The sequence below is a fragment of the Podarcis tiliguerta genome (genome assembly GCF_965153285.1).
Source record: "Podarcis tiliguerta genome assembly, chromosome: 2".
NCBI classification, from domain to species: Eukaryota; Metazoa; Chordata; class Lepidosauria; order Squamata; family Lacertidae; genus Podarcis; species Podarcis tiliguerta.
The window spans coordinates 116,521,785-116,540,694 of record NC_139535.1 but is presented as its reverse complement, the minus strand read 5'-3'; the positions used below and the strand labels follow the sequence as shown (position 1 = coordinate 116,540,694).

General features: G+C 46.4%; 1 protein-coding gene across 38 annotated transcripts in view; it reads left to right on the top strand.

Moving 5' to 3' along the window:
• The window catches only part of SMARCC2 (SWI/SNF related BAF chromatin remodeling complex subunit C2), a 29,333-nt gene extending 12,652 nt beyond the window's left edge, over window positions 1–16,681 (top strand). The window contains exons 13-29 of one of the 38 annotated variants that reach the window (XM_083430365.1): window positions 1,148–1,185; window positions 1,947–2,077; window positions 2,167–2,238; window positions 2,863–2,976; window positions 3,348–3,501; window positions 3,786–3,878; window positions 4,319–4,438; window positions 4,780–4,842; window positions 5,904–6,162; window positions 7,133–7,294; window positions 7,936–7,991; window positions 8,423–8,552; window positions 9,583–9,749; window positions 10,450–10,584; window positions 11,656–12,031; window positions 13,978–14,061; window positions 16,188–16,681. In XM_083430365.1, coding sequence (XP_083286491.1) covers window positions 1,148–1,185; window positions 1,947–2,077; window positions 2,167–2,238; window positions 2,863–2,976; window positions 3,348–3,501; window positions 3,786–3,878; window positions 4,319–4,438; window positions 4,780–4,842; window positions 5,904–6,162; window positions 7,133–7,294; window positions 7,936–7,991; window positions 8,423–8,552; window positions 9,583–9,749; window positions 10,450–10,584; window positions 11,656–12,031; window positions 13,978–14,061; window positions 16,188–16,264 — 2,231 coding nt within the window. In that variant the 3' untranslated portion in view covers window positions 16,265–16,681. Of the gene's footprint in view, window positions 1–1,147; window positions 1,186–1,946; window positions 2,078–2,166; window positions 2,239–2,862; window positions 2,977–3,347; window positions 3,502–3,785; window positions 3,879–4,318; window positions 4,439–4,779; window positions 4,843–5,903; window positions 6,163–7,132; window positions 7,457–7,932; window positions 7,998–8,422; window positions 8,571–9,582; window positions 9,750–10,449; window positions 10,585–11,655; window positions 12,032–13,977; window positions 14,347–16,187 lie in introns of all 38 variants that reach the window. The other 37 variants (XM_083430346.1, XM_083430342.1, XM_083430363.1 and 34 more) reach the window with 37 other exon arrangements.
• Window positions 16,682–18,910: the final 2,229 nt, after the last annotated feature.

Sequence of the window (18,910 nt, the reverse complement as noted above, 5' to 3'; positions counted from 1 at the left end):
CTAAGGGCTGCTTGAAAGGTGACATTTTTGTGGCAGGGTTGTAAAATAAGCTTGCATTATGAGTGAAGTCCACATAGGTGTTGTGATTTGCCCACTTGTATGCTTCTTTGGAAGAGACTGGCTGTTGGAGCTTCCACAGAAGCATAAGCTAGGCAGAGTAGACACCTAAGAAGTGGCCTCTGTAGATCTCTGAAGTAGGTTAAGTAAGCATGAATCAGAAAATCGGTGTACGTAAGCCAAACTGGCAAATGCAGTAATAGTAGCAAGTTATGCCTGAGTAATTCCAGTAGACCCTAAGAGCTGCCAAATTGCAACTGTCAACCAGATGTTCTAGAGAGAGGGTATAAGAAGCCAAAGGCTTATTGGCTGGAATCCAGAGAGCCTCACAGCTTGCTGTCTTAAGCTCAAGGGGGATTTAGACTTGTTTTCATCAAACAACCACCTCCCGTGCCATATGGCAAATTGCTTTTGAAACAGGAGTTCAAAAGAAAGTTTTGATATGTCATGGGAGTCAGCTGTTTAAGGAAGAAAGCAAAAAACTCCATTTACATGCCTCCTTGTGTGAGCTTAATTAGTAATTTGGACCCCAGTCAATAAATTTATTAGTCATAGTCTGTACTTAAAAATACTTGTGGGCATGTACAGAATAGATTAGTGCATGCATATGTAATACACACACACACATATAAAACAGGACATTAAACTCTTCTGCCACTTCCAGTTTCCAGCAGTTTTTACAAAAAGGTTATATTTATGGCCTCATCTATGCCAAGTACTCAGAATGAGCTGCAATGTTTCAGCCAAGATTGATTAATGTGCTAACATGTTGTCAAGGGGGCTCACATTCCGTGGAACAAATACACGCCCTGGGGAAAAATGGAAGTTTAAACCAACAACAACAATAAATAATAAACTTTTAATAATATTTAGAGGGTCGGTGAAATGAAAAAAAAAAACCTCCTTGCTTTCTGCTCACTAAAATACCTTTATAATCTCCTCCACCCTCTTAAATATGATTAGACACACATTTAGGTATCTGCATGTACAGGAATCTCATAAGTACTCAGTGCAATATTGTCCTTCCAAACTACTGTAGAATGAATACAAATACATGACTAAGGTTGCCTTTGCCATTTTTGCTTTCCAGATGAGCCAGAAGATGAGAACATGGAGACTGCAGGCAAGGTGAGCCAAGTCTGACTCAACTCACAGAGCAATCCTACCCTTTAATTATGGCCTGGGGATGGGAAGGTGAGGGCTGCCACTGTGGTAGCAGAACGGCCACTGTATCCTTAGCCTGCAGTGTGTTCAGCCTGGGAGAGGAATGGAAAAACTCACAACCAGAAAATCCCTAAATGACATAAAAATGGCAGGCATGTTCTGGAAACACCCCCAGTGGCAACCAATCAGGGGCTGTGTTGGTGATGACGCCCACATTCCTCCCAGGCACAGAGGGAGCCAATAGAACTTGCATCAACAGGGGTGTGTCCTTAGCACACCCATTGCATCACCCCACAGGTAGAATGCAAGATGACACCACAGCTTCTGTTTTTGCCTAGTCTGCTGCTCTTTTCCTTCTAAACAGGCTAATATTCTGGTTCTTATTTCCTTGCCCTAGTTTGGCCTGGGCAGAAGGGGACACAACTCCATTGCTTCAGTGCTGCAAAGATATGGAAGGGCACCTCCTTGGAGGCCTGTGACGGCACCCATAATTATTCTTGTGCCATAGCACCCTCTGAAACAGCAAAGCACCCTTGATTCCTCTCTCATCACCTAGCAATTTGTCTGTACACCTGCCTACTGTCACCCTCTGAGAAGGACTCAGGTTTTCTGAGTGCTGCATGAACAAGCAATTCCACCCTAGGCTTCTCTTGAAGCTTAAGAACAAAAGTCGTAAGAAAACAATGGGCACTCAGGTTGCCTACTCAGGAGCTTTCTGGTTTCAGGATGAAGAGGAGAACAATGCTGGAAACAAAGGAGAGCAGACCAAGAACCCTGACCTACATGAAGACAATGTCACTGAACAGACGCATCACATCATCATCCCCAGCTACGCAGCCTGGTTTGACTATAACAGGTGCTCAAGTGGGGACCGGGAAGGGCTTTTCCTCTCAGTACCTCCATCCTTCCAGTCTGTTCTAATGCTTCCTTTTGATTCTTCCTCAGTGTCCATGCTATTGAGCGGAGAGCCCTCCCAGAATTTTTCAATGGCAAAAACAAGTCAAAGACTCCTGAAATGTAAGATTGCTGTTATAAGCAGTAAGGTCTGTTCTGGGATAGTAAATGTGACAACCTTTTTCCTCTGGTAAGAGGAGGGCTGGGGGAAGTCTCCTTATTTCCTAGTCCAAGGATTCCCAAACTTTCTTTCAAGTTTCATTCAAGTGGTCCATGGCATGTAATCTTTCAGTTTGAAGCAGGGAGATGGCACATCCACTGCATTAAATATATTGATTTTTACTTGTATTTTTGTAGCTTTTATTTCTTATGTTGTATGTTATTGTACTGCAGTTTGAATTCTGTGGAATAATAAAATGCCATATATAATAAATGACAGCAGTAGCAAAGTACAATTAAAAAACATACAGCATTTGGCACAGTTCATTACAATTGCTACAATGGACAGAAAAACTATTAAGTGGTCTGCCGAGACCCTCAGCTATTTTCAAGTTGTCAGTGTAAAAAAAAGTTAGGGAAACATTGTACTTGTCCTTTTGTTGGTCTGAATAAAAGGAAAGGTCCTGAACTGGCCTCTGTAGTATACGAGAGAGAATGGGTCTTAATACCACGGGAAGAGTTTACAGGGTGTCATGGGTTATAAATAGTGGTCCTGACTGTCATCTTTTTCTTCCCGCTGCACTTTAGCTACTTGGCATATCGCAATTTCATGATTGACACCTACCGGCTCAATCCACAGGAGTACCTAACCTCGACTGCCTGCCGTCGGAACCTGGCTGGGGACGTGTGTGCCATCATGAGGTATGCTGAGAAACAGAATAGCTGAGCAAAGCCAGAAGGAATGTATTCAAGACAGAAGCTGCCTCTGGCATTCTAGCTTTCATACAGCGCTTAGTGCGACAGGATTTTTCCTCGTTTCTTAGCTCCCATTGTGTTTAATAGTAAAAATTAATTAAAGGTGATGAAGAGGTTGACTGAACATGCCCTGTTGAAGAAGAAACAGAAGTTTTGCTTGAGAGTCTTCTTGTTTGACAAAATTGATCTTCCTTATCTGGCTGTTTGGCAGATAATTTGTCCTGGGGTGGGAGTCCACCTCCTGGTCCTCTTAAAAGCAGAGAATAGAGTTTGCCACATGGCTGAGCTTTGGGTCCAACTCTGATCCTCTCATGCAGAGTCCACGCCTTCCTGGAACAATGGGGACTCATTAATTACCAAGTGGATGCAGAGAGCCGGCCGACACCCATGGGACCACCACCTACATCTCATTTCCATGTTCTGGCTGACACCCCTTCGGGATTGGTGCCGCTGCAGCCCAAAACACCCCAGGTAGCGTGAGAAGAAATTTATTCAATTTCATTTAGGTTTTTTCAGTGTTTTGCTGGTTTGAAAATCTTCAAGGGGTAGCTTCCAAAACACATTAAAAGCAAAATGAAATTACACAAGAATCTAGAAACATCTGATAAAATGAATTAGTAGGCATATTAATTAGACTTAGAGCATCAGAAAATGGGGAGTCTTCTATGGAAGACTCTGCATTTCTTTGTTTCCTATCCTAAAAAATTGATCTGCATCAGACTGGGGCTTAGTGCAAAATTGTGCTTATTCTTCAGAGTCGTCAGAGTGATAGCGATACCAAGGCTGGACGAAAGGGCAAAGAGATTGAAGACCTTGTCACTGAGACGGTGAAGGGGAAACCTGAGCTGGTAGGAGAAAGGAGAGCTTCTGAATGGGAACTATAAATTGTCAAGTGTTTCTGGGGTCTAAAAGAGCAGGGCTGCGTGCACTTTCCCCCTTCTTTCCCATCAATTTTTAGGATGCATAAGAGATGAATTGTCACATCTCTCACTTCAGGGGTTTCTTAAATGTTGTTGGTTATAGTTTCCCTTATAGGCTAACTGTAAAGTTTCATTCTCAAAGGTCAAGCAAGGCACAAAAAAGAAGGCACCTGCAGATATCTGCCACTGAAAGTTCAGACCCATCCAAGAAGTGGACAGCTTCTATCTTTTCACAACAGAGGTGTATGGTTGCTGTCCAACCATTGCAGTCTGTGTTGTAAATTGGCCACAAATAGAATGCGGTGATGGACATGCTTTGTCTCTGGCTGTGTTTACATCACAGGGAGCTCATTCTTCTCTTTCCCCAGCAAACCACAGCTTCCCAGCAGATGCTGAACTTCCCTGACAAGAGCAAGGAGAAGCCACCAGACATGCAAAACTTCGGGCTTCGCACTGACATGTACACCAAGAAGAATGCTCCTTCCAAGGTAAAGAGTGGGGAGAGGGTGGGTTTGCTCACATGTGAGATATCTGTTCCCTGGTTGGTGTACAGAGGGCCACCAAGAGACAACGGGTTGCCTCCGCCCACTGCCTAGATCATGCAGGGACACAGGACTGGGTAAGAGAAACAGCCAGCTCCTCTCCAGTTCTGGCCCAAGACTGAGCCAGAGAGTACAGCTGAAGAACAGAGAGCCCCTCCAAGGCAGGCATGCCAAAACCTTTCATTGAGAAAGAGAGGCCTCTAAGGACACGTGATGGTCAGATTATGAGGCTGGAGGCCTCCTGGTAAGTGACCAGGGTTGTGTTCTAATGCATGGTTTCCCCACAGAGCAAAGCTGCTGCCAGTGCTACTCGTGAGTGGACAGAGCAGGAGACGCTGCTGCTGCTGGAGGTAAGAGGACAGAAATATGATTAGGTAAAGGTAAAGGTACCCCTGCCCGTACGGGCCAGTCTTGACAGACTCTAGGGTTGTGCGCCCATCTCACTCAAAGAGGCCAAGGGCCAGCGCTGTCCGAAGACACTTCTGGGTCACGTGGCCAGTGTGACATCGCTGCTCTGGCGAGCCAAAGCCGCACACGGAAACACCGTTTACCTTCCCGCTAGTAAGCGGTCCCTATTTATCTACTTGCACCCGGGAGTTCTTTCGAACTGATAGGTTGGCAGGCGCTGGGACCGAACAGCGGGAGCGCACCCCATCACAGGGATTCGAACCGCCGACCTTACGATCGGCAAGCCCTAGGCGCTGAGGCTTTAACCCACAGCGCCACCCGCGTCCCGTCAGAAATATGATTAACTTCCCACAAAAGTGCCTAAGGCACTTCTTGAGTATTGCTTCCTCTTCCTGCCCCCAATTTGTGCTTAGACCACCCACACATACTGTGAACTAGGACACTGAATAGATTTTTGAAAGTTGTATCTCTGACTCACAAATACATAAAATATACAACATTTGTATCAATAACAGCAAATTTCTTATACACCGTCCATCTGACTGGGTTACCCAGCCACTCTGGGTGGTTTCCAACAAAATATAAAGGAAGAAAACACAACATTAAACATTAAAAGCTTCCCGATACAGGCTGCCTTCAAATGTCTATGAAAAGTCATAACATTTTCTTATCTCTTTGACATCTTGCATTGAGGGAACCACCAGAAGGCCCTTGGAGTTGGATCTCAGTGTCCGGGCTGAACAATGGGGGTGGAGATGTTCCTTCAGGTATATGGGACTGAAGCCATTTAGGGCTTTAAAGGTCAACACCAACACTTTGAATTGTGCGCAGAAATATGCATTTATTTAGGAACTACACTAAACATGGGCACTGAATGTGAGTCTGGCCTCTGAAAAGCTTCAGGCATGTAGAACATCTATTGTGGTGCTGTTGACTGGCTGTTTCTGATCCTTGCCCTTGACCATTCATGTCCAATGTGTCGTTTCTCTTCGCTGCTTTTTAGGCTCTGGAGATGTACAAGGATGACTGGAACAAAGTTTCTGAGCACGTTGGCAGCCGCACGCAGGACGAGTGCATTCTGCATTTCCTGCGTCTTCCTATCGAGGACCCTTACCTGGAGGACTCGGAGGCCTCTCTTGGGCCTCTGGCCTATCAACCCATTCCCTTCAGCCAGTCGGGCAACCCCGTGATGAGCACCGTGGCCTTCTTGGCTTCTGTTGTGGACCCTCGTGTGGCATCTGCAGCAGCCAAGTCAGCCCTCGGTAATTAACTCTTCAGACTCCCCCTGCCACACCCTTAGGGACGGAAAGGCTATTAAGTTTGTAAATGGGTGCAGTTGTAGAACAGGTCTAGGACACCATATCACTGTCCAAGAGACTCCTGGAAATTCTGTCCAGCCTTGTCATTTTAAGAGTTGATAGTGCACATATGTTAACAAGCTTTTCTCTACATACTTAAATACTTTTTTTAAAAAAGGAAAGCTATGGATCTCAGGATGCCAAATTCTGGGCCAGCATCCTAGAAACCAGTAAGGAATTTTTTTGCTGTCATTTATGTGATGCTAATACCCAGGCTGAACTTGGGTCAGAGACTCACAGATAAGTCCCCAAACAAGCATTTAAAAACCCCTGCTTAAAAACCTCCAAAGTAGGAGTGTCTACCACCTCTCATGGGAGTTTGATCCACGGTCAAACAGCTCTTACTGTCAGAAAGTTCTTCCTGATGTTTAGTCTCCTTTCTTGTAACTTGAAGTCATTGGTTTGGGTCCTGCCCTCTGGAGCAGGAGAAAACAAGCTTGTTCCCTCTTCCATATGACCCTTTATATTTTTGAAGATGGCTTTCATACATGTGATGTTGGACTCAGGTGCTCCCCATAAGGTGTGGAAGTCCTGATAGGTGAAAGTGCATCCACTAGCACTCAGAAAGTAGACTGGGACGTCATGTAGTGGTTGTTGAAATGGGATGCTAATTGCTGACAGAGCTACTACACCTGATCAGATGCAGTTCTTCAGCTCCTGTGTCCCCAGTGGCCTCCCGCCCAGCTCTGTTTCAGCTGCAACTCTTGCCTATCTCAGGCACTTCCTAGTGGGTAGAAAAGGTGCAATGGGATTTCTTGCTGCCCGCAGCACCTGCCCTGCAGTGCCCATTTTGCCCCTCTCCCTGTATCCTCCCTGCACGCACCGTTTGGCCACCCGTTGCTCTTTCGACTGACCCTGTGGCTCTCTTCCGCAGAGGAGTTCTCCAAGATGAAGGAGGAGGTCCCCACCGCCTTGGTGGAAGCTCATGTCCGCAAGGTGGAGGAAGCTGCCAAGGTGACAGGCAAGGCAGACCCGGCATTTGGTCTGGAGAGCAGCGGAATTGCAGGGACCACATCCGATGAGCTGGAGAGAATAGGTGAGGGGGGCGAGCGGGGCGCCTTCCGCGCTTCATCCCGCGAAGCGCCCTCGATGGACCTCGCCCAGTGTGCGGTGGGGACTAAGAAGGGTGCCGAGACGCAGGAGACCAGAGCCGGCCTGGCTTCCGGCCTGGAGCTCACGCTCAATCGCCTGGCGCAGGGTAAGGGATTCCCATCGTCACTCTCTCTAACCCCATCCTCCTACCCCATCAGACCGGGCAGATCATGGGTTGGGCTGTGTGCCTAAAGCTTTCGCCTCCAGGAGGTTACAGGCTGGCTCAGCGAATGGCTTCTGGGGCCTGCCTTCTTGGGGGATGCCTGGTCTTAAGCTGGAGCTGAGCAGTGAGGGAAGGTGGAGGCTGGCATTTGGAGTTCTCCCTCTCAAGGTGCTCCTGTCCAGAACTTGCCTCAGGTCTAAAATACCAGCAATCTGAGAGAGTTTATTGGGCCTTAGTCTAGTGGGTCCCTCAGCTGCCATTCCTTGTAAAGGTGCTTGAGACAGGTTCTCACCCATTCAGATTCCCACTCCCCTTCATTCTTCCAGTTTCCCCCCCTTTAGTGGGTGGGATGGAGCGTTACTTGCAGCCTTTAATATTGGTATCTTTTTTCCTTGTCTGTTTCTCCATTCCTTGCTCAGAAGAGAGCTGCACAGATGAGAACCGGGCAGAACCTCCGTCATCGGAAGAGAAGAAAGAGGTGAAGGTGCGGGAGGGAGGGCGTGGATGAGCCCCGATACATGTTCCGCAAAAAATGAGTCTCCAAAATTTCCTGCATGGGGCATACGTAGGTAGGAGAGGGAGGAAACTGGGGAGGTGCCTCATAGGATCCCCACAGGATGTTTGCAGCACCAGCGGGCAACTTTTCTAACTAAAGTAAGGCACCATGTTACCCTGCTAACAACTAACTGTCCCTCAGAGTCCTTCACTTCATTAATCTTCTGATCGCAATATATATCCTGCTCTGCTTTCCTGGCCACTAGAATAATAACTGTAGGTCCCCTGCTCCAGTTCTGATACTTTTCCAATTGTGCCTTCTCTATTGTGTGTGCCTGAGCCCCATGCCACAGCTAGGGGAAGGATTAAGAGGCAATAGGCAGCTGTTGGAATCAAGCCCTTCTCTCAATGCAGGAACCAAGAGAAGGCGCCATGGAGGAGGAAGTGAAGGAGAAACTTGGAGAGGTGCCCAGGAAAGAGGAAGAGAAAAGCAAAGAGGCTGACGGCGAGAAGGAGATGGACAAGAGTGACGGGGACACCATGGGTGAGCACCACCTTCTGGGTAATGGCAAAGCTCATAAAATAGCGAGTGAACTAGGAGCATGAACGGAGCTGGGATGCTGTGGTCACATGTTCTGAAGCAGGGGCTCCCTCCGGATGTTGCTCAGCTACGTCTCGTCAGTAACGATTGAGCACGCTGGCTGGGACTGATGGGAGTTGGAGTCTAACAAACATCTGGAGGGCTACAGTTTGCCCAACCTAGTTCTAAAGTCTCAGCCAGAGGTACTGTTAACTTAAATGCAGTACAGTATGCCACTTGCCTCCTAGAGGCATAAGAACCTAATGGGAATGGAACAGCTCTGCCATTGGAAAATCGAAAAGCTTGTAGTTAGTAGCGTTGGTGGGTGTGAAGAGTGTTGAGACGGAAGGTGAGTTAACAGAGTAGTAAAGTAAACATTCCAAGCACAATTCAAAGTGTTGGTATTGATCTTTAAAGCCCTAAACAGCTTCGGTCTTGTATACCCAAAGGAGCGTCTCCACCCCCATCGTTCTGAGGTCCAGCTCCAAGGGGCTTCTGGTGGTTCCCTCACTGCAAGAAGTGAAGCTACAGGGAGCCAGGCAGAGGGCTTTCCCAGTAGTCGCACCTGCCCTGTAGAAGAGTTGAACAATCATATGACTTTTTGTAGACATCTGAAGGCAGCCCTGTTTCGGGAAGCTTTTAATGTCTGATGTGTGTTTTATATTTTGTTGGAAGCTGACCAGAGTGGCTGGGGCACAACAAATTCCTCTTCTTTTTATGATGATGATGATGATGACGACGACTACTACAGCAACTAGTACCACAAAGAAAACATCCACTCATGAATTTCTTGCTGTCCGTCCGTCCTTCCTTCCTTCCTTCCTTCCTTCCTTCCTTCCCATCCCACCTGTGCCAGATCAGCCTTTTGAGTGCATGAAAAAATGTGCAGAGATAAACTCCAGGCACTGAGGGATATTCCACCTCTTTCTAAGCAATAGTAGCCCAGGAGATCACACACACACACCTGCCCATAAATTGTTTTTCTCCTCCTCAGCTGACGGGGAAAAGGAAAAAGAACCCAAGGATGGTAGTGAAGAAGGGCCCAAGGATCTGGCGGAGGCCGAGGCGGAGCGGAAGACCAAAGTGGAGAGGGACATAGGCGAGGGCAATCTTTCCACGGCGGCGGCGGCAGCTTTGGCGGCGGCAGCAGTGAAGGCAAAGGTCAGTGGCCGCAGGATTGGCTGGCTTCTCCATAGGCCAGGTGGACGTGTGGGGTTGCCATTCGGACTGATCTTCTAGGAAGCAAATTGCTTTTATATAGTCTTGCAGTTGCTAGGCTGCAACCCCATGGTAGAAACATATAAAGTGGGTTACAAATTTTATAAATGGCATGAAGCTAAACAGCAGGCAGAAGCATTTTTTTAAAAAAGTTGAAAAGTCAATGCAACGGATACAGTGAGGTCCCTAGTTCAGATCACACCTCAGCCGTGAGTTTCCTTGATCTCTTTAGGAAAGCTACAGAATCTCTTGGCTTCCGTCCTTCCTCTGGAATATGAGGAAAATAGTTGCACTGCTATTGTTTGGATTATAGGCATATTGTATGCGACATGTTTTAGGCAGCCAGCAAGTTAGCAGGGCCAGTAAGTTGGTCATGTTGCCATGCATTCAGGCACTCTGTGTTTGCTGTCTCACTTGGGTGACTCATGGGTTGGCATTCTGACCCTAGCTTCTAATCTGACAATCTCTCAGTCCTGCTTTAGGCATTAAGGCTTAAGGTGTGGGGTAACTTCTGAAGATGTAGAAAGTGGGGTAGGGCAGTCCTCCTCTCCTGGGAAGTTTTGGTCTCTGGATTTTTCATAGAGTTCTGTAGGGCATGCTACTTCCAGAGCTTTGATCCACCCTCTCTTCTCTTTCTCTGCAGCACTTGGCAGCCGTGGAAGAGCGTAAGATCAAGTCTCTGGTTGCCTTGCTGGTGGAGACACAGATGAAGAAGCTTGAGATCAAGCTAAGGCACTTCGAGGAGCTGGAGACCATCATGGACCGGGAGCGCGAGGCAGTGAGTACACTTCTGCCCTCTTGACGCCAGCGCTGCTTACTCTGCCCAAAGCAGGTTGAGCCCCATGCTAGGATGCAGCTTAACTTTTGTGTGTGTGTGCTTCTGGGTTTTGTAGGAACTCCTACTCTAGGTGCTGCCACAGCCTCTGTTTGTTTTGTATCTTCCCTAGTTGATGTGCGAATGTTGTGGATAGTAGGAGAGGATATATTGATTAACTATTATCCTTCCTCACTCACGCTACTGAGTCATATAGCAGAGCTCATTCCCCTTTACACAGCAGGAAGCTAGTTTGCAAATTTGTTTGAATCTCTTTAGTTAAGCAATCTGGCCTGCCCAAATTGGAGTTTATTCCCGGTAAGTCCCCTTTTGTTCCCTCTTAAAAAGAAATAAAGACACAACAGTCTTCCTTAAACAGTAACAAGAAGTTTACTTACATTCAGTTCACAGTATGATCCCTGAAGGCAGGCTTTCGCTTGTAATTAGTTACAGAATGTGGCTTACATCCTTTGTGAGGATGGGCCCTTGTGCTGCTGGCTGAGAGCCACCAGTGCAGTCCAAGAGAAGAAAGAATCAAGAAAGTCCAAAAGAGAAAGATGCCTGCATGGCTGGACCTTTTGTGGGGTCTGCAAGGGTCACGCCCACCTACCTGGTCACATGCAGGGGGAGGATGCTCCAGACCAGGTGGAACAGGAAGTTCAACTGGCTGGATCAACATCTCCCTGTCTGCGTCCACTCTAGGCAAACAAAGAATGTTGTATTTGACTGCTATAAGGATTACATCCCAGAGTTGACAGCCACAATTCTTACTTGCAGCCAGGCAGTGGTCCGTATGGGAAGCCCAGAGAATACTCTGAAGGCACATGCTGTAGTTACATGCTGGAGCTAAGTAGATTTGGCTCCAGCAGATGCCTGGGAACATTAGGCTCTCCGTGTAATGAAGCATGTGCAGCGGAGTAAGAATTTGTGGCCGTGTTAGGAGAAGAAAAGAAACCAAGGGAAGGGAGAGCACTGCATGAGGGGGGTTGGAATAGAGAACTTGCCCAGTGTAACCTGTCCCTGATCTCTCTGTAGCTAGAGTACCAGAGGCAGCAGCTCCTGGCTGACCGGCAGGCCTTCCACATGGAGCAGCTCAAGTATGCTGAGATGCGCGCTCGCCAGCAACATTTCCAGCAGATGCACCAACAGCAACAGCAGCAGCCACCGCCACCGCCTCTCTCGGTGGGCACACAGCCCCTCCCTCCTTCAGGGGCTCCTCTGGCACCAGCTGCACACTCCATGCCCATCGCCCAGGCTTCTGTGCCGGCCACCAGCACCGTAGGGCAGCCCAGCAGTTTGGCTCCAGCAGAACAGATTGGGCAGCCAGTGGCTGCTCAGCCACAGCCCGCAGCCGCTGGAGCTCCACAGACAGGCCCAGGTCAGACTGGACAGCCGTCTGCAGGTTCTCATGGTAAGTGGGACCAGCTTTTCATTTGATCCACTAAGGGCAGAACGAAACTGTGCTCTGCAAGGGGACACAAGCTTCACACGCTCCGGGCTTCATCTCTCACATTGCAAATATCAGGGCTAGGAAGGGTGTGCTAAGGCTTTGCAGAGCTTCTGCAGTCAGAGCAGAAAGGCTACAGGTCTGGCTTCTTCGAGGTCGGCTCCAGAGCTGAAGGGACCTGTTCCCTTGGCAAAACCAAAGAGATGCTAGATTCCTTACAGTTCAGAAGCTGTAACAAAAACTTTAAAAAAGAAAATCAGTTCATAATTATGTTCTGAATAAAGTGTGTTCTGTAGTAAACCAATTCATACATAATGCACTTTATGTTCCTGAAGTAACAGTGCCTTTCAGTATGTAAGGAGTACTTTTTAAAAACTGGGGAAAGCCCAGGCTTTTTTCATGGCTTCAGAACTTTTGGAAATTTGACATCTCTACTCATGATCTAATGGAACAAGCTGCTTACAGAGCTTTTCGAGAGTCTACACTGGCATTGCTGGGAGTGTTTTAGGTATTTACAACAAGCCCAAAATGGATGCTTTCAGCTGAAAGGATGCTTTCGTAATTTGTGGTAGATACAGTGTGATTTTATAATGTTTCATGTTGCACTGTGGTTTTAATTTATGTAAGCATCCTTACGGAATACCAGTGTTGTTGGAAAGGTGGGGTATACATTTTTATATGAATAAAATACATAGGATTCTTGTTTTCACATGGTCCTGCTGAATCTGTGGGTGTCAAGGGGTGGGGTCACTGGGAATAATGCTGCTTCCCCATTTCATGTTAAGTGTACACATGAGGGGGTTGTATGAAAAGGCTTTAGAGATTGTACAACCCAGTAAATTGTGTGGTTGTGCTTCAGAGGGCAGGGAAGAAAGGCTTAGATCTGGAAGATGTGGGTTGAAGATGAGATTGGCAACAGCGGGCTCATGGTTTTGAGGAACTCAAGTGTCTTTTATTCTGTGTGCAAAACAAGATTAATGCCAGCCTACTCACCTCACAGGAGATTATGGGAACTACTGGTAATATGAAAGAGTCAACTTCAGTTCATATGCTACTGCAGTGGCATTCGGGCCCAGTTCCCTGTGGTCTGATCCTAAGCTACCACAACTAACCTTTGCATGAGAAAGTCATTTGTAGAGTGCAAATGTTACTGGAGCAACATACATACGACCAGACCAGAGGTTCTTGTTGGGCTCTAATCTGTGAAATGAGCTGAAGCTGCACACTCACAAGTGTCATAAAAATGTGGAAGCAGCAATCATAACGTGTCAGCCTTGCTTATAAAGCTGGACATTTTATTTCTTGGACAACACTTCCACATTTTTATGGGGTACACTATTTCTGGTTCTGGTTCCAAATCATCCCAATAAATGTTCATAAAAATTACCATATTTTTTGCTCTATAAGACTCACTTTTTCCCTCCTAAAAAGTAAGGGGAAATGTGTGTGCGTCTTATGGAGCGAATGCAGGCTGCACAGCTATCCCAGAAGCCAGAACAGCAAGAGGGATCGCTGCTTTCACTGCACAGCGATCCCTCTTGCTGTTCTGGCTTCTGAGATTCAGAATATTTTTTTTCTTGTTTTCCTCCTCCAAAAACTAGGTGCGTCTTATGGTCTGGTGCATGTTACAGAGCGAAAAATACGGTATATATTCCAGCATCAAGTCAGTCTTCTGGGTGGGTGGTTGCTACACATTTGGCTTTGAAGAATAATTTTTTTGTGCCCAGTTTAGTATATAGGCTGGGTCAAAGGTGAATGGTGAATGGCATTTTCTGACCATGCATGCTTAGGAGTCCAGTGCAGTGGGCTCTTTAAACCCTATTGGATGCAGATGGGTCATGTTAAGTCATTGCTTGCCTGCTTAACCGTCACAGTTAATTAGTTCTCTCTGTCTCTCTCTCCCTCTGAAGCCCAGCCTCCGTTCCCCAGCCAGCAGCCATCCTCCCAGATTCTCCCTGGGGCAGTCCCAGCAACCGTTCACCCTGCCATGGCTGGTAATATCCCCTCGGCTCTGCCTTTCGGAATGCCTGCCTCCATCCCATTTAGCATGGCTAGTAACGTAACAGACTCCATCGGCATTAACTTCCCTGCTAACACGCCCATCCATCCAGTGCATGGTAACCTTGCGTGCAGCATGGCTAATCCGCCCATCGTCAACATCGCTAGCACCCTGCACCCTCCTGCCACCCCACTGCCTCACGGTTCCGCAGCTGCCCAGAGCCCCGCTATCGTGGCAGCCATGCAGGGCAGCCTCCTTTCAAATGCTGGTGTTGGATCAGGTGAGAATTGACCCAGAGATCATGGCGGGATGGGAGAGGGGGAGAGGATTTCACATACAGAAATGCAAGGCGCTGTGCAAGGTCATTGGGCTCAGTGCTGCTTTGTTTGACAGTGCGGAAGCTTCCCACCTGCATTCCTGTGGCAAAATACATGCATTACAATTCACAAGAAAATATGGTGTGTGTGTGTGTGTGTGTAACGGAATGGGGAATGTGTGGCCCACCTGGTGCTGTTGGACTCCAACTCCCATCAGCCCCATCCAGCAGGGCCACTTATTAGGAACGATGCAGAGCCATCTTGAGGGCCACAGCTTCCCTTTCCCAGGCAGGAACTTGGATGTTCCCGAGTCCCTTTTAAGCCAAGATTCTCTAGAGGAGGAAGTTTTTTCTCTCCCCCCTCCCTGCCTTACACAGAAATTATGCCCATGTTTGGAAAGTGTTATGTGTGAAGTGGCCATAATGCTGTGCAAATGTATTAGGAGTGTCCTGGAGTTGAATAAATCAGCCTGAAGTCAAGACACATATGCATCCAATCCACTTTGCCCTAGGAATATCTTGCACATTAGGAGAAAAAAGAAAGCTATTCCTTAGAAAAGGAGTTAACAGTTTTGTCAGTTACATGTTTGGTATATAGGCTGGGTCAAAGGTGAATGGTGTGCATTTTCTGACCTTGCATGCTTAGGAGTCCAGTGCAGTGGGATTTTTAAACCCTATTGGATGCAATACGCAGTTACATTCTACATGTCCTTTTGCTTTTCAAAGCTCACTGTTACCTAGAGGCAGAATTTTGCCTTATACTTCATTAGTACCCAGGCATGGATTCTTTCTTTCGCTTTCTGCATCAGGGGCAGATGTGCAAACTATGCATATCTTTATATATTCACTTAATTAGACATCTTGTTTTAATAGTGACATTTGAGATTTACAGTAGAATTGCATCATCTTATACCTATGCATCTGTGTCTTGTTTGAGTTTGGAAGGTGGCTTTTCCATCTAAGATTAAATGTGTCCATTTCCCCCCCCCCCCCCCCACAAAAAGCATTAGGGGAAATAGCATGCAATGAGCTAGTGCTTGAAACTGCATCTCGTATGTATTGTTTGGCATGGCTTGCTTGTTTTGAGCCATCTTGATTTATTGAATTATTTCCACTAGAGTCATGGCATCAGTTTTGTTGTTTCTTACATTCCATTTGCATTCTGTTGTAAACAGGAATGAGACCTAGGTTCTCCCTCTGGGCAGCAATAGATTACAGTATGCTTTAATGACAAAGCCATAACCTTCTCATATCTGCTATGGGATGTGACAGTAAGCAGTGTTGCTAACCACTTTCTTCTCTAAACTTGACACAAAGGAAACTGACAGCACATCCAGAAATTCATTTGCTACCTCCTCACCTGCTTTCTCTTTCAGGATCTGAAGTATTTCTAACAAATTGTACTGTAGTGATGCTCTTCAGAATCAGAAGAAAATGCTCCCAAATTGGCAAGGGATGTAAACTTTTCTGAAATTGATTTGATAGGCATTAGAGGGGGCAATGCACTCACCTACTGCCTTCCTACTACGGGGTCTGGGGTACTCAAAAATCAGGTGATTCTGCAATCTGATAGGGCATCAGGCGAAAGAGGCTGCATGGCAGTAGGAATAGGGAAGCTGAGCCTTTTAAGTCTTTCCGTGCAATGGATATTGATGTTGTAATGTCTCTCCATTAGGGTTTTCAAGTAAATAACTGACACCAGAACGCTCATTTTTATCACACAAAAAGTGGCAGCAAGGTAATTCTTCTATTTGCAGCACTGCCAACCTCCCCTAACGTCTCACTTCTCTCCCCTTCCAACCCAGATCAAGGGCCTTCGCTTCAGCCGGATCCCATTGCTCCCAGTCCCAGCACGGCCACACCAGTCCCACCCACACAGTGAGAAGCTACAAGCGGCGCTTCTTGGCGCCTCCTCGGTGAGCCCTGGTCACTTGGAAGGACAGGAAAACCCTAAATCGTGTTAAACATGGATTCTATTTGGATGGGTTTTAAAAAGGCTTCGAAACAGTGATCCAAGGAGGAAGAGGACTTGGCTGTGTTGACTCCCTTCCCCTGTGTGTCTCTGCCCCACCTCATGTCCCCAGTGCTTTTTTTGTATCCAGTTGTACCAAGACTTTATTTAAAGGTGTTTCTAATTGCTGGGGTGGGGGTGGCGGCAGGGAGAAGAAATTATCTCCAAACAGCCACTGCTATTTATAGAGGGCTTTGATTTTAAACATGGTTGAAAAGGGAGTTTAACTCCCCCTTGTATGTGTCTGTCTCGCTTTTTTTTAAACAATAAAAAAAAAATTAACAGAAATATTCTCCGTCTCCTCTGCAGGGAAAATGGCAATCTACTTGGGAGTGGGCTTATTTACGGGGAAGAAGGTATTGCAGCCTGAGGGGGACACGGTCCTGAGCAATTTTTTTTTTTAATTCACTGATGCAGGGAAATTTTACTTATGTGTAGTTTATGCATTAAAGAGAGAGTAGTTTTCAGCAGTTTGGGCAGTACTATCTGGTGTCAGAAACATAAAGGAGAGAATGTTACCTGGAGTCTTTTACACAAAAAGCTAAATAATTATTTGTTGAGATAGCTTAGATTGAATTACAACTAAAACAAAGGAGGTCCCCAAATATATTTTAAAAATACCCAGTCAACATCAGGGAACCAAAAAACAACGAAATGGTTTTGAAGACAACTTAAGGTGAGCAGTTTTTAAAAGTTAAATGAGCTGCTACCCATGAGAAACTATTTGTTCCAATGAAGCAACATAATTTGAGGTGTGTGGAGAAATTGTTACTCCCCGGCTGCAGCTTACAATTGCTTATGTTCGTTTTACATGTAGTCTTGTTAAGCTATAAATGACTTCCATGCCATTTCCATTGTTTGGAGGATTCCGGTGATACTTCTCTTTCATTACCCCACAAAATAGGGCTGCCTCTCACAGAAATAACAGCGATGCCTTGTCCTTCAGGAGTGCGATGTTTCTCTCTTTCGCCCTCCATCACTTGGATTTCTTGCACAGGAAGGGGAGGAGTAAGAGTGGTATTTGTACAGTTGCTCAAGGGAAAAAAAAAAGTAGCATTGAAATTCTTTTAAAGCCCCTTTGCTCCAAAGTGGGCTCCTCGCCCTACAAGGAGTAAACCACTTTGCCTAGCATGGCTTTGCCTAGCATGACAAGTAACCCACTCCAGGATAAACTTCATCAGCTGTGTGTGCATTGCTAAATCCACTGTTCCTTTCTGTACCTTTACTGCTTTATGTGGCTCCTTTGTGCAAGTTCAGAGGAGCAATTAATGTTTCCACGTTTGTCGTGCTGCCGTGTATCCAGTACTTGAACCCCCCCAGCCCTACCCTGCAGCTTTTTGAAGCACAGAAACCCAGCCTTACTTTGTTTAACCTTAAAGAGTTTTAAAACAAATCCTTCATCAAAGGGGGGAATGTGCAACATGTTAATTTTACTCCAGGTAGGAGTAGGCATAAACATAATCCTTTTCCCCTTCACATCCTATGCACAGTTCTATTTCAAGGGATTGTTACAAGGAACCCATCTTATTGTCTGTCTTTTTTAAAAAAAAAAAAAAACATGTACTGGACCTCAGTTTGGCCTTACTGCTTGCCTTCTAGATGAGACGTTTCTCCATTTAATGGATTACATTCATTCATGTAACAGGCCTGGCTGGTGCCCTACAGCTGCTTACCATGAAAAAGCCACTCTTTTCAGAGTTGTCTCTGCCATTCCTGTCTGTCTAGTATCAGAGCTCTCATTGTGGTCACTGGGCAGTGGCATCTGCTCTCCTTTCCTCGCCACATGCCTCAAAACCTCCCTCTCTTCAAATCCTGCTGTGGTGCACATGCCTTGCCCAGTTGCCTTTATTTGGTGCTCCTCCAGGCACCTTTCCATATTAGGCTGCTTACAAAAGTAGGAAATGTGCCCTTCTGTTCAAAGCAGTCACATTTCGACAGACAGGATTAATTGAGGAAAGGGCCATTAACAATGGCTCAGGTTTTTGTTTTTCAAATTCCTGCCATTTTAAAATAGTAGTAATAATGGAGAACAACAGTAGCACTGTTTCCAAGAATGGTGAAGGAAGGCAGGCTATGGAGACTATTCCTTGACAGGGCAAAGCCCCCTAGTGAGATATGTTCTAGGGGAATCAAAGCTGTACTCCACGAATTGCTGGGTTTTACTGAGCAGCAGCAAGATGTTGCAAGAACAAACAAACATGCTACGACTGCTTTCGCAGAACCTGAAACAGCGACCCAACTTTACTCTGCCGTGTTCATTAATTTCAAAGGGTCTACTCTGAGTAAAACTTCATTGGATACCACTCAGTCTTCTAGATTTACATTTACATCCCACCTTTCCCTTAGGGTGACATTGTCGTCTCCCCATTTTCTCCTGACAATTACCCTGTACGGAAAGTGAGGCTGAGAGTGTGTAAGCTTCATGGCCAAGTGTCAGGATTTGAACCCTGGTCTCTCAGGATTCAGTCCATCAGATAGAGCTATAGCTCATAGAATCATAGAGTTGGAAGAGACCAC